Source organism: Neocloeon triangulifer, unplaced genomic scaffold (genome assembly GCF_031216515.1).
Source record: "Neocloeon triangulifer isolate White Clay Creek 2 clone unplaced genomic scaffold, ASM3121651v1 ptg000012l, whole genome shotgun sequence".
Taxonomy (NCBI): Eukaryota; Metazoa; Arthropoda; class Insecta; order Ephemeroptera; family Baetidae; genus Neocloeon; species Neocloeon triangulifer.
In genome coordinates, this window is record NW_026775554.1 from 11,528,788 (window position 1) to 11,542,200 (window position 13,413).

The 13,413-nt window shown below is 40.4% G+C and overlaps 2 protein-coding genes across 4 annotated transcripts; one reads left to right on the plus strand and one right to left on the minus strand.

The window, feature by feature from the left end:
• Nucleotides 1–2,173: 2,173 nt before the first annotated feature.
• LOC132196536 (luc7-like protein 3) lies at nt 2,174–5,644 on the plus strand. Of its 2 annotated transcripts, XM_059619268.1 has the most exons (9): nt 2,174–2,332; nt 2,396–2,650; nt 2,707–3,057; nt 3,109–3,386; nt 3,444–3,508; nt 3,567–3,648; nt 4,356–5,227; nt 5,293–5,364; nt 5,423–5,644. In XM_059619268.1, the coding sequence occupies exons 1-6, from the start codon at nt 2,228–2,230 to the stop codon at nt 3,608–3,610; spliced, it is 1,098 nt and encodes a 365-aa protein (XP_059475251.1). In that variant the 5' UTR covers nt 2,174–2,227; the 3' UTR covers nt 3,611–3,648; nt 4,356–5,227; nt 5,293–5,364; nt 5,423–5,644. The 2 variants fall into 2 exon arrangements, with proteins under 2 accessions (XP_059475251.1, XP_059475250.1); XM_059619267.1 differs by having other exon boundaries at nt 3,567–5,227.
• A 244-nt stretch (nt 5,645–5,888) lies between these two features.
• LOC132196535 (lethal(3)malignant brain tumor-like protein 3) lies at nt 5,889–13,375 on the minus strand. 2 transcript variants are annotated; one of them, XM_059619266.1, is made up of 15 exons: nt 13,240–13,375; nt 10,551–10,703; nt 10,147–10,354; nt 9,961–10,095; nt 9,023–9,903; nt 8,835–8,973; nt 8,665–8,776; nt 8,254–8,596; nt 7,975–8,203; nt 7,697–7,923; nt 7,414–7,642; nt 7,215–7,362; nt 7,009–7,163; nt 6,401–6,954; nt 5,889–6,341 (listed from the first exon to the last, which is right to left on the minus strand). In XM_059619266.1, the coding sequence occupies exons 2-15, from the start codon at nt 10,701–10,703 to the stop codon at nt 6,219–6,221; spliced, it is 3,636 nt and encodes a 1,211-aa protein (XP_059475249.1). In that variant the 5' UTR covers nt 13,240–13,375; the 3' UTR covers nt 5,889–6,218. The 2 variants fall into 2 exon arrangements, with proteins under 2 accessions (XP_059475249.1, XP_059475248.1); XM_059619265.1 differs by lacking the exon at nt 13,240–13,375 and adding an exon at nt 11,925–12,072.
• Nucleotides 13,376–13,413: the final 38 nt, after the last annotated feature.

The window sequence follows — 13,413 nt, forward strand, 5'->3', positions numbered from 1 at the left end:
ATTGTATGACACGCGGGAATAAATTGTATGCATATTTTTTTCAATGTAAATGCAAATCAGTAGAAATGTGCTTTGAAAAATCTGAAACATAAAATTAACACGGGCGCGTTGGTGAAAGCAGCGGAAAGTTCACCGTGTCAATTTTATTTTAAAAATTATGCGGACTCTAACTCTTTATGTATTTTCCAACCGCAATCGACCTTAATCGGCCGCGGGTTATGAATTTCGGCTCGGGGGCCACTGGGGGGCCGCCTTGGGCCCGCGGCGATCATTACGTCTCATCGCGAGCGAAAACGCGTGTTAAATCCCATAAGCCGAATTCTTTGCCGAAAAATCGGCAATTCGACCACGGCGGGCTTGTGAGAACCCTCGAAAAATCAGCCTTAAAATTAGCTTCATTTTATTTTTTAAAAATCGAAAATCCGTCCACTAGAACGGCCGCGGCGGCCTCGCGCGTTTGCTTTTTTCCCCCATAAGAATAACACTGGCCGCGAGTTAGCGAAGCGACGGACGAAACTCGGAGGCGCCGCGTGTTAATAAAATTCCTCGGAAAACAGCGATTTATGCATTTTGCATCCGCCGCGGGCGGAATTAGGCCGCCGGGGCCGAATTTCACCTCGTGGGGTCAGCGGGGGTCGTAGGGGGCCTGTGGCGGCCGTTCCGACCCTGTCCGTGCGCAAACCCATGCAAAATCCCTTAAGCCGAGAATTGGCATAAAAATTCTCAAAAAACACCCATTTATGCATTTTACCTCCACCGCCGGCCGATTTCGGCCGCGGGTGACGAATTTCTGCCTGGGGGGCCCCCGGGGGGCCACCTTGGGCCCGCGGCGATCATTACGTCTCGTCCGAAGCAAAAGCGCATGTTAAATCCCATAAGAAAATTTTTTTGCCGAACAATCAGCAATTCGGCCACGGCGGGCGCGGGCGACCACTTGAAAAATCGTCCCAAAAATTAGCTTCATTTTGTTTTTTAAAAATCGAAAATCCGTCCACTAGAACGGCCGCGGCGGCCTCCGGCGTTTGCTTATTTCCCCCATAAGAATAACACAGGCCGCGAGTTAGCGAAGCGACGGACGAAACTCGGAGGCGCCGCGTGTTAATAAAATTCCCCGGAACCCCGCGATTCGTGCTTATTTCATCAGCGGCCGGCCGAATTCGGCCGCGGGTGACGAATTTCGGCCCTGGGACCGCAGGTGGGCCACGGGGGGCCCGCCTCGAGCGACCCAATTCGCGTCGAGCGAAAACCCATGCTAAATCCCATAAGAAAAAAATTTTGCCGAAAAATCGGCAATTCGGCCGCGGCGGGGCCGGGCGACCCCTGGAAAAATCGGCCCAAAAATTAGCTTCATTTTGGTGTGCGAAAAACGAAAATCCGACCACCGGAACGGCCGCGGCGGCCGCCGGCGTCTGCTCGCCCGTTCTCCCATAAGAAAAGCATTGCAAGGTCGTTTTGCATAAATTTCAAAAGCCTAAGGCTTTTTCGCTATGGGAATGCGACCCATGGTCCTATGGTGATTCGGACGCGTCTCGCGAAGGCGCACAGCTGGCTGAATTACTTGGTCAGGATTTTTGACTTTCGCCCATGTGTTTTCTCGAAAAAACCGGTTTTTGCACCCTTCGGAGGGCTGGCAAACCGTCGAAAAAAAATCGCAAGGGTCGAGCGTACCCGGGGCGATTTGGGGCACGAGTGGGGGCAACTCGCCCCGGTTTGTCCCAATAGTTTCCTATTTTTTGTGTCAGCCGTTTTCGCACTTTAATGTAGAAAAAAATGCGATTTTTTGCGATTTTCTCGAAAAACCCTGAATTTAAGGTGGGAAAGAGGGCCCTGAGCGAAGAACGAGCGACGACGTCAAATTAGAGAATTTAATTGCGCGTCGAAGGGTGCTAGTGCCATCGTTCTCGCTTGGATAGGGGCGGAGCAACAATGCGCGAAAGCGAAAAAGACGTATTTGGGCCGCGCGGGCCCGGCGGGGCCTCGATCAAAAATCGGGCGAATACGGGTGGTCGAAATGGGGTTCCCTACCGGGTGATACGGCGCTGCGCGGCAAAACAGTCGAGAAAGAAAAGTGCGACTTGGTATTATAGTGTTAGAAAAAAAAGTTTGCCGTTTTCCTGCAAAAAAGCATAAAAGTTAGTAGGCGCCGCATGGTGGTGCTTTGAGCAACTATAAAATTGCGATGTTGCTGCACTTGCTGCAGCAGCAGTGAAGAGTGAAGCAAACAAAAATGGCGAGCTTGGCAGCCGCGGCTCTGCTGGACGAGCTAATGGGCAGGAACAGAAACATCCTGCCCGATGATGTCCAGAACAAAATCAGCTGGGATGATCCTGACGTAAGTGTCCACTGTCCGAGCCTCTAAACGAGCTCCTGAACCGAGCCGATCGCCCAATTTCAGATATGCAAGTTGCACCTCGTCAAGTTGTGTCCACACGAGTTGTTTGTAAATACGCGAGCCGATCTGGGCCCGTGTCCGAAAATCCATGACGACGAGATGCGGAAGGAGTACGCAAAGCAGTCGACCTACCGGAAACAGCAGTACGAGGACGAGTTCATCCGCTTCTGTCAGGGAATGCTGAACGAAGTTGAGAGGAAAATAGCCAAGGGCAAAGTTCGCCTTGCCCTTAGCGGACGTTCGGCTGAAGCTATTGAGGTAAATAAAATGACTTTAAATTTAAATTATTTCATTATTTAACATATATTTTATAGGCTCCTGAAAACGAAAAGGCCGAAACAGAGGAAATTCGCGAATTGACGGACAAAATCAACGGACTGGTCGAAGAGGCTGAGAAGTCTGGGATAATGGGCAATGTGGATGAGGCTCAAGAGTGCATGCGTCAGTGCGATGAAATCAGAGAGCAGCGCGAGCAACTCCGCAGACAGAACGGCTATTCTTGGACAAACGAACTTGCTCAAGCTCAGGAAAAGCAGATGGAGGTGTGCGAAACGTGCGGTGCTTTCTTGATCGTTGGGGACGCCCAGCAACGAATTGATGATCACTTGCAGGGCAAGCAGCACATGGGCTACGCCAGGCTTAAGGAAGCTGTTGATGAAATCTTGGTATTTTGAACATGAAAAGGTCCTATTTGAAAATAATTAAAAGTTTTACAGGATATTAGAAAGAAGGCAAAAGAGGAGCGGGAGAAAAGGCGAGAAGACGAACGGAAAGAGAGGGTGCGGGCTCAGAAAGCAGAAGAAAAGTTGAGGGAAGCAGAAAGAGAAGTGCGGAGAATGGGTCGGGGAGGCAAAGATGAAGAAGAACCCCCCAGACACACCAACAGAAAACCCAAGCAGGGAAAACACAGATCTCGTTCAAGGTCTCGAAGCCCTCATTTTAAAGGCAATCGCAGGGAAGCTGGCAGAGATCACGATCGGCATGAAAAACCAAGGTTAGCATAGAATCTGTATGCCATAGACAGATTGATTTACCGTTTTGTTTCAAACAGACATGCTAGAAGAAGTCCAGAACACCGAAGGGACTACCGAGAGGAAAGGAATCGCAACGACAGAAGTATTAAGTCTTTAGTAATGGATGATAGTTTGTTATTGTATTATTTTTTAAATTTCAGATGGTGGTAGGAGTTACAAAGACTCCAGTCGAAGGGGTTCCTAGGTTGTCTAAATACAAGTTAGTCAAAGCTGGAGCTCGAGGTAAGTGGAGACGGTCAAAAAAAGTAGCTTTAAAAAATCAGGAACTTGTTCCCTGAGCATGCTTTTAATTATTCCAATCAAAAAGTTGCCATGCAGGTATGTGGCGACTCTTTTAACGAAAGGGTTGAATTTGGAAAATGTTCATGTTGAATCTATCTATCACTTTGCTATTGCTTTTGTTTTGATTTTCCAAATGTAAAAAATATAAATTGTGGTGGACAATTAGAACACAGCTATGCGAGTCAAGCGAGCATCACGTCAGTTGTTGCCAACAAATGAGCCTGTCCATTACAGTGGAACCAGCAATATAGTCTGCTGCTACAATAACCCTCAGGTGACCCAGTTCTAGATAGACAACAGTATCGAACCTGTTGCTATTGGCAATTATATAGGGATTGTTCACATAAAAATTTATTTGAGGAATCCTATCATAAATAAGCGTTTATTTTAAATTGGTGGTTGTTTTTAGCTAATGAATTAATTAACTCCCGGGATTTTTGGAAAACATTAAGTAAGAAATATTAAGAGAGATGCATTTATGTGCCTTTCAATTTCATTGCATAAGAAATTACAGATAAGAAAGGGGAATTTCAAACTGCATGTTACTTTATAAGTAAAATATTTTGTGACAGCCAATTTTGAATTTCTTGACTACATGAAAACATCAAATGCTTATTCGAAGACTGACATCTAAATTTTGTTTTCAGTGCGTTTCAAAAATGCGTTACGAAGCTCATCTCCTGGGTTTGATTGATGACTGATGACATGATATATCATCTGCTCTTGGAACACCACACAAGGTGACTTAATTTTAATGGCCTCTGCATTCCTAATTTCCCTTGTTGTAATTATTTCTCTCTCACGCCCACTAAATGTTTTAAATTATTTCCAAAATTTATCGCTCCTTTCTGAAGAAGTTGACACCCTTATATTATGAGGTTTTAATGTATGGAGTGCTATTATCTTGTTAAAAAGTGGGCTATAATAATTTGCCATTATTATCATGTATTTTGTTGCTTTCTAACAAAAAAAAAAAAAAAAAAAAAAATTGTGGTAAGTGCTCAAATCCCAGAGAATCCATCAATCAGTGCATGTTGAAGTATGTAAAGTAGTAATAAAGTTTTATTTGTTAATTATAAAGTCTGTCGAGCTCGCAGACAAAGTGAGAGTTTACAGCATCCTGGCTAATGAACTGCCAGTAAAAGTTGAACATAAAATTATGCATTTAGCATTTTAACAACAAAAAAGTGTATGACAGTTGATTGAACAAATAAATAAGAAAAAATAGCCACTGGTGACTTTTATTAAATTCTATGTATACATTATTATATAATATATACCATATAATCCAGCTTGTCAAAGGAAAGGGTTATAATGTTTGCATAAGTGGCAACACCGCATTGCGTACAGTTGTCATGTCAGTAGCTAGGCAGATGGCAGACAACACAAAAGTTAAAGCATTGAAGTTCATTATTTGTGATTCAACACTTGAGTTAACATTTTTTCGATAATGGATATGTTAACGAGAGACTTAGCAAATGACTATGCAGAATATGTCAAAGTTGATATGAATGAAGAAGTAATATATATTTAAAATCTTTTTCTTTATCTTGCTTATTAAACAAAATATTTTCTTGCGTATAGTTGAAAGTAGTCGGTGAAACTGTGGAAGATATGCTCACAAGGCTTGAAGAATTTGGAAGCTTATTAGAAGGGGTAATAAATATTTCTTTGAGAAGTATATGTTGCTCATTAAGCCTTTTTGCAATTTAAGGTTCATAATGGAGGAACTAGCAGTCTATTGCACTTAGGACCCGAAATACAAATTAGCTGCCAGGCACTAGATGGAGTTTTCAAAAAGATCGACCAAATTGAAAAGCTAGTGACCAGAGTTAAAAAAGATGTCAGTACAATGGAAGCGCATTTAGATTCCGCTGAAGCAAAGTGTGGTCTTGCCTCTTCTGACCTCCGAAGCTTCTTCAAACCATTATTCTCAGTAATATTTGAAAAACCTCTGTAATTCAAAATGTAATCTCAGTATTATTGCTTCAGAAAAATAACCCTGCGGCATTCCCTGAGGCCAACTACTCTGTCTATGAGCCACCAGAAATATTCAAAACTTCAGATTTTTTCCCTTCAAGTGAAGAGCAAGGCGGAAAAAATTGAAATAATAATGATTGTGATAGTTACATTTAATAAAACTTTGGGGAATTGGTTGAAATAAAACTTATCGGCCACTATCATCAGAATTTATAGATATATATTTAAGTTTTATTGTTATTTACATTTGGAACGTCTCAATCCAATGACAAAAAAATTTGTTAGCTTTTCGCAGCTTCATTATAATATGTACAACAATGTGAGCTCATTGTGCCAGTTAAAGAAAACTGGATCAGTAAAAGTCAGCGCAAAAATATTCTGAAAAAATGATTATCCTTGATTGATTTATGACATAAAGCATGTTGCAGGACACAGCATCAATATACAGCATATGGTAAACCAATAAGACGTTAAGTGAAAATTGAACGATTCAGTTTTGTATTATAGTTACATTAAACAACATTGTTGACTCACTTATCTTCTTTGAGGAGCAGAATGCTGTTGTAAATTTTGACAGCTTGGCCAATTTTGAACCCAAGCAAATCCACAAGGTCAGATTGACTGAGCATTAGGAAGGCATTTCCGTTGATATTCTAAGAAAAAATTAGATATTTATGAACAAATAGAGACTAAAAGTATAATTAAATATTACCTCATCAATAAATATTTTAGTCTTGTCTTTTGCTCCTATAACTTGCTCGGTAAATGACGATACCTTTTCTGGTGACCATTTCTTGACGCTATCGGCCTTTGTATCAAATTTGCCATCAATGCTGCTCCAGTTGACAAGTTTTGAATGTGTAGCCCGGGAGACTGGCATGCTCTTTACAGAAGGTGCATATCCAGGCCTGAACACAGAGTCATGCACATCGGATCGAACAGAGGCGCTCATGGGCTTGGTGACGACAAGCTCGATGCCTCTAATCTTCCTTCTCCTAATTTGCGGAACTTCAATCTGGGGGTCCTCGTTCTCGATTGTTGCCTCATCCTCCTCTGGCATTTCTTCTTCCTCTTCCTCCTCCTCCATTTTTGACTCTACTTTTTCTTCCAGTTGCTTCTGTTTACAGTCTTTGTATCTGCAAAGTCTAGCCTTGGCCAAATTTGATGTCGACAATGGACAAGATCCCATGTGAGGTAGAACAAATTGGCTGTTTTTCAGAAGGGCTCGGCACCCTTGGGTATAACACTGGTATTCAACACCTGGCACTAGTTAAGTTAAAGTTTATTTATCATTTATTTTCATCTGAGCAAGTTTATTACCAGGCGGTGGGCCAAGAGGGTGCCCTGTTTTGTTGCACCAGCCCATCGGATGTATGTCAGGGGAATCGCAGTCCATCCACGTAGATGTCTCCAAAGGCCAGTTATCAAAACCTATGTGTAATCTGCTATTCTTCACTTCAAGAATTGATCCAACCCTGCAAAGTCTAAATAAGCAATGAATTCAACAAAACATTCCTTTTTCCAACCTTATTAATTGAGGGAATCTTGGGTCAACACACTCCAGTTTCATTCCCTTTTTAAAACCAGGGCAAGTTTTTGGCTTAAAAGCCCTGATTGGAACAGCTTGAGATTTTGTCTCTTGCAAATAATCATCCCAGCTGAAGTCCTTCATGCCTGCAAAAGAAATATTAAATCTTGCATTAAGCAATATAAAGAAAAATGAACCTTTTGGAGGCAACAATTCCACTCCCACAGAATCACACCAACCTACAGGGTGGATGTATGGGGATGATGGGTCAGCCCAGTAGTCATAAGTATCATCCCAAAGATCAAAATGGATAAGAATGCGGCCACCCAAAATGTCTGTCACTGTCGCAACACAAACTAGTTCATGATTGGATTTGTCAAGGGCTTCAAGCTTCATCCCAACTCTGAATCCACTGGGTCCCAACGCCTGAAATTTTTCGGTAAAAAAAAAATTCGAGTTTTATAGGACATTGATTTTTACATTTTTGCTAGTTTGACGGTGGACAAATAAGTTTCTTGGCGCCAGGGGAGCATTGGTTACTTTCAAATAATGCGCCCAGGTAAATTTCTTTGCAAAAGCCTTGGGTGGCGTCAATTTTCTCCCAATCTTTTCGCAATGTCCTGCAGGAAAAATGTCCTTGCTGTCAGCATTGACCCAGTAATCATTGGCGTCATTAGAACCATCCATGTGAAGCTTTACCCGGAATCCTAAAATACGGAATTTATTTATGCTATTATTTAACACACTCATTTGCGTACCTTTTGTGGCAACCACTGACAGAACAACAAACTGAGATGGAATGCGAGGATCGATGCCTTCCAGTTTCATTCCAGGCTTAAAACCATTGGCCCTGTCTGGAAATCCACCCTCTTCAAATAGCTTAGCTGGAGCTGCTCTAGTCTTGGTAAATTCCAGGTACTTGGGCCACAAGAAGTTAGGAGTTCGGTCAGTGTTAAAATTAATCCACGGCATATCATTCGGATATCCCTTTTAAAAAAACTTTTACATTACAAAGTTTCATTTTGAAGCACTTTTACCTCGTTGTTTCTTGGATCTTCTTCAGGGTCACTGATTGGAGTAGCTGATGAAGACGGTGCAGGCGAACTTGGTTCAGTGTTTGGTTTGCTATCTCCAAGTACACTATCTGACGTTGGAGTTTCTTCAGGATCTGGCGAATCAGGACAGGGCAAAGCCTCACTGGTTCCCTCTTCTGAGCCAATTGCAGAAAATGTCCACTTTGATGTGTCCAGCATCTGAAGTTGTACCTCAGCCGCTTCTGCACGCTTTTTTTCAAGTTTTTCCAACTCTTCTTGTTCTTTCTTTTTGCGAATAGCAGCTTTGCGCTTTTCAAATTTATCAGAGCATGTTGAACTGCAAAACCTAGGATTGAAATAATTATATATAATAATGATTTTTTTTTTTGCTTATTTAACTCTATCAATACAAACCTTTTCTTTATAAACTCGGATGCCAACCCATAGCAGCCACACTGCTCACAACAACAGGTGTCCAATGAGCTCACTTTTTCTTTTCTGGACCTCTTTTTGGGCACAGTTTCACCTGCAGAAACATATTACTAGCATTTCAAAAGGCTTAAAATTACAAAAAAAATATATACCGTCTGCGTCTGATTTGGTTTTGTTATGGATGAAGGGAATATTTTCACACTTTTTTAGCAAATCTTCTGTGTCCAGCTCCATGTCAGAATCCTCAGACTCCTCAACCAATTCCATGAGACCAAGCTCATTTACTCGGAACTATAAAAGGATTTTTTTAATTCACGAACCATGCACGTCGAAAAATTACCTTTAAATTGCTTCCAGGCAAAACGCCAACACCATCTCGCCACTCAAGAAGATTGGCTGGGTCAAAGTCTTCTATGGCAGGCTTAATGAGGCTCTCGTCAATTTTTGTTGCAATTTTAGCACCAGTTTTTTTGTCGCGTACAAATTTTTGTTTTCTCTTTTTATTTGCTTCCACAATCTTTTCTTCTGCATCCATTCTCCTCAGCTCTTCCTGAAGTTTCTCCTTAAGCATTGCTTGAGTGGGTTTATCAGTCTTTCTGGAGCCTAAAATGCTAGGTCTCTTGAACTGCCTAGGAGGAGGCTTCGGTTTTTCTTCATCAGTTTTCTTGTCTCCTTTATCATCGGAATCATTTTCACTTTCAGCTTCGTCTTTCTTCAGTTCCTGGCTTTGGCGGGTCTGGTCACATTGGCCAGCGCCCTCAGAAATGTCTTGCTCCAAAAGCTCTGTCATTTCTTCCATTTTTTCATCCGACTCTAAAACAATGCCCTTGGCCTCATCATTCTGCTTTTCTCCTGCAGAAACCTCTTGCTTTTTCTCTTCACCTTCAACACTCTCGTTTGCTTCTGTGTCTGTAGGACCTTTAAAAGTAATTAGATTCGGGAACTCGTTCACGATGGCCATGTAGCTTCCGTCGCTCATTTTTTTGTATGTGACATTAGCTGGATCCACGCTTCCAGTTGGCAATTTGAATTCAATGGAGGGCTTTGCTGTGGCATTACTTGCGTCTTTTCCCTTTTCAGCCGTGTCAACCATTTCACCTCCTGCTAAGGGCTGCATTTTCTTTGCTTGCTGTCCAGGAGAGATCTTGCTCAGTTGATTCATAACCTGCTGAGCAATTTGCACAATCGAGTTGCCTTGCGCTGCCGGAGAGTCTTTAGTCACTACAAAAGATAATCTTAAATTAAAAATATATTTGAGACAAATAATAAATTTTCTACCTTTTCTTGAAAATGTCAAGACATTCGTTGCTGGAACAGTAGTGGTGGTCTTAGTGGTTGAAGATGCAGAAGGTGTGATGCTGATTTTTGCTCCAGCAGGTGCACCTGTTGTCACGACTTTGACAGCACTTTGGCCTGTAGGTAAGATGTAAAATATTTATCATTAGCCAAGAAATTTAATATTACCACCACTCCCAAGCGGGGTCAAAACTCCAAGCAGGGTGCTTGATCCCTGTGCATTCCTTGAGCCAGTGTTGATAATAAGATTTTGGAAAGTCTGTGAACCAGAAGAAATAGTCCCTCCTGCCTGTGTTGTTGGTACAATATGGGCAATGGTAGAGGTTCCGTCTGGTTTGGGGATCAGAAATGCAGGGACCAGCATTCGCGATGCTGCCTAGAAAGTATTAAAAATGTTTTTTCAGTCAAATAAAATTCTCAAGTAAAAAATATTTAATGTTAATAAAAGAAAAATTCATAAAATAAAATGACACATGTCGGCATAAAAAAAATGACAACATTTTTCTTCCACAAAGACACACAAAGACAAATAAATTTTTAGATTAAATAATGAAAATAAGGATTTTGCGTACTGCATTGCTTGGAATTGTAATGTTTGTTGACAGGCTACTTGAGTCAGTGGTTGATGTTGATGTGGAGGCAGAAGAGGCTGCCGTTGTTATAGCAGCTGCCTTATTGGTACTTGGAGAGTAAACTTTAATGATGTTTGGTTGTGTTGAGCTCATCTGCAAAGACAGAATATTATATTTAGAAAACAATATAATTGCTCGTTATTTGCCAAAGCATGGAAACAAAAAAATAATACAATGTCGAGACAGTGTCGAACCCTTAAAAGGTGTTAAAAAGGTGGGGCTTTTTAAAAAAATGGCATAAAATTGTTCACTTCCAAAATTTTATAATGCATCGATTAAATTGAGAATAAATACAGTAATATCTGTGAATTAATATTCCTGCTTTTCATCATTTATAATACTTTGTAATATATAGCTACAGGTAATTTTTGAAAAACGATATTTATTTATTTATTTATTTTTTTTTTTGGGTCAAGCCTCAAGCCAAGACAAAGTGTTTTATCGGCCTGTGCGCTTATTGAGCTTGCGGAAGGCACGCTCCAAATGGATTCATTTTGGATGAATTCATCACATTTGCAGAATAACTTTGTACCCTACTAAAAAAAATATTGAATTTGGCAGGGGAAATTGAAAATTTACCATATTATTTTAAGGTGTGGATTACACAAGAAAGTTGGTATTACCAGAAAGTCTAAGTTGCTAGAAACTTTGACGTCAGAATAAGATATAAAGTGCTTATTTCACACAAAAATGATTTATTACAATACAAAGCAGATTGGGTTGGGGAAAAAATATGTTTTTATTTTCCTGAAATCCTGAGCTAATTATTCTCCTACAATATTTGCAAAATAATATCTTACAATAATATAAAGTGTACTTAAATAAGAACGATTATGTATTGATTTTACTTTATTTTGAGACTTCAGGATTATTTATTGTGATTTATTGTAAAAGGGAATATTTATTTAGTTAGAACTTTAAAAGATCAGCATGAAGTTGTGAAATGCAAATTTGACAAATTCCGAGGACGAAAAGAGAACATGCAGCTTGTTCCCTTCAAGCTGCACAAATACACACTTATTGAACACTTCATCAAACTGTGTGCGCTACAATTTAAAAAAATGCAACGGGCAGAACGGAAGGCTGGTTTGGAATTTCTGATGTGAAATAATTGAGAAAAAGAAGTATAACACAACCGTCACAAGTGACATGCAAAATGTTTGTCGAATGAGAGAACCCCGGTGTGTGCTTATACGTTTTAGCTGATCTTGTACTAACGTCGCAACTTATTTTAATCTATTCTTTCGAAAAAGGCACGATTTCAGCACTGCGTAATTGCGGCGACGAAACTAATGTCAAGCAAATCAAACTCACTCGTGATTTTGCACCAGTGCAAAAGAAACCTGGGCAATAATTCGGTGATCAGGGCAATTGATTTGAGCGCCTCAAAGGCAGGCGGGTCGACTTATCACGAGGAGGGCTTGTATGGCAAAACAAGCGAGCGAGCGGCCGGAATTGAAAGCCACGCCGCCAAGCCCTCCAAAAAAGTTCACTCGTCAACATAAATATCTCTTTTTTTGCAACACAGATATAATAAAAAAAATAAAAAAACATTATATTTTATATTCTGCGTAAAGAAATAACCTGGAGTAATGAAAAATATATTTTAATGAAAATTTAAAAGGGTAGATTTTTAAAATTATAAAATTAAAAAGAAACAAAAAGATTCTACTGAAGATAAAACGTGGCCTCCAATGAAACTATTAATGGTTGATCAACACAACATATGAGTGGGGATCTTGAATGTAAATATTAACTGAACTATAAATTCAGGGTTCGTAATTTATTAATAAAAATATGAAAATCTTTAAACTTCTAAAAAAAAATGTTACACAATACTATTTTTGCAATCTTTTTAAATTTTGCATTTTTTCCATTCAATAAGTTTCAAAGTCGTCATTATACTGCCTTTTAAGCTGCAGGATATAAATTTTGAATTTTTTTATCCTATTTTCGGAAAATTTCGCTTTCCAATGCAAAAGAACTGTAGTTCCAATGAGGTCAAATTTATTTTTCTGGAAACGGCGCTTGAATAAAAAGTTGGCGACGGGGGCGTTCAAATGTGAGCGACACCACCATCGCTTGAAAACGGCGCGAATTTTGATGAAAACAACAAATATGAACCAATTTTAGTTGAATTCTTGTCCTTAAACGCCAAAAACCTCGGAGTTACATAACTATTTTGATAAAATGGACTGTATAAGTGTCAATGAATTTTTCATGAAAGCGTAAATCAGCAATTCGGAAACGCTGGAACGAGTTTCGTACAACACACTTGAAACTGTAAACTTTTGTAACAAGTGCAACGCGATTCTTTTTCTTCAAATTTTCAAACGTTTCCAAGCCCGTTTCCAAAGGTTTATAAGTCTTCAAGCAATTTTTATGAGAATGAATACCATTTCAGTTGTGATCAGCGTAAGAGTAATAGGCGGAATTGCAAAATTGTGAAAGACTACCGAACACAGGAGTCGTAGCGTTTGGCTTAGATTTTTTAGCATTTCTCCGGCTGAGCGAAAGAAGCGGCCCGAGCAGAATCAAACAGACAAAAGTTCGACAAATCTGTGACGTGAAAAGTGCAAATGGGATGGTGGAATCCACCAAATTGGGTTGCTTTTTATGAAAATATTACCTTGATGCCTAATACATTCGCAGACTTGCAGGCAGATCGAGTGCTGCTACCATCGGCGGTGAGTGGGTCCACCAAGATGAGAGCCAATCAGAACGCGACTTTCATCTACCCGCTGCCGAGCAGCGCCTCTGCCGCAGAGTGGTCGGTTGCGAACTAAAATATTTACAGTGTTGC

What these genes read in the sequence shown, in the direction of transcription:
- LOC132196535 (XM_059619266.1), bottom strand. Translation starts at nt 10,703, where the DNA reads ATGAGCTCAACACAACCAAACATCATTAAAGTTTACTCTCCAAGTACC. An exon ending in TGCCTGGAAGCAATTTAAAG is followed by an intron (nt 8,974 to 9,022) that starts GTAATTTTTCGA and finishes ATCCTTTTATAG; the next exon opens with TTCCGAGTAAATGAGCTTGG. An exon ending in AAGATCCAAGAAACAACGAG is followed by an intron (nt 8,204 to 8,253) that starts GTAAAAGTGCTT and finishes TTTTTTTAAAAG; the next exon opens with GGATATCCGAATGATATGCC.
- LOC132196536 (XM_059619267.1), top strand. Translation starts at nt 2,228, where the DNA reads ATGGCGAGCTTGGCAGCCGCGGCTCTGCTGGACGAGCTAATGGGCAGG. An exon ending in TCAGCTGGGATGATCCTGAC is followed by an intron (nt 2,333 to 2,395) that starts GTAAGTGTCCAC and finishes GCCCAATTTCAG; the next exon opens with ATATGCAAGTTGCACCTCGT. An exon ending in AAGCTGTTGATGAAATCTTG is followed by an intron (nt 3,058 to 3,108) that starts GTATTTTGAACA and finishes AAAGTTTTACAG; the next exon opens with GATATTAGAAAGAAGGCAAA.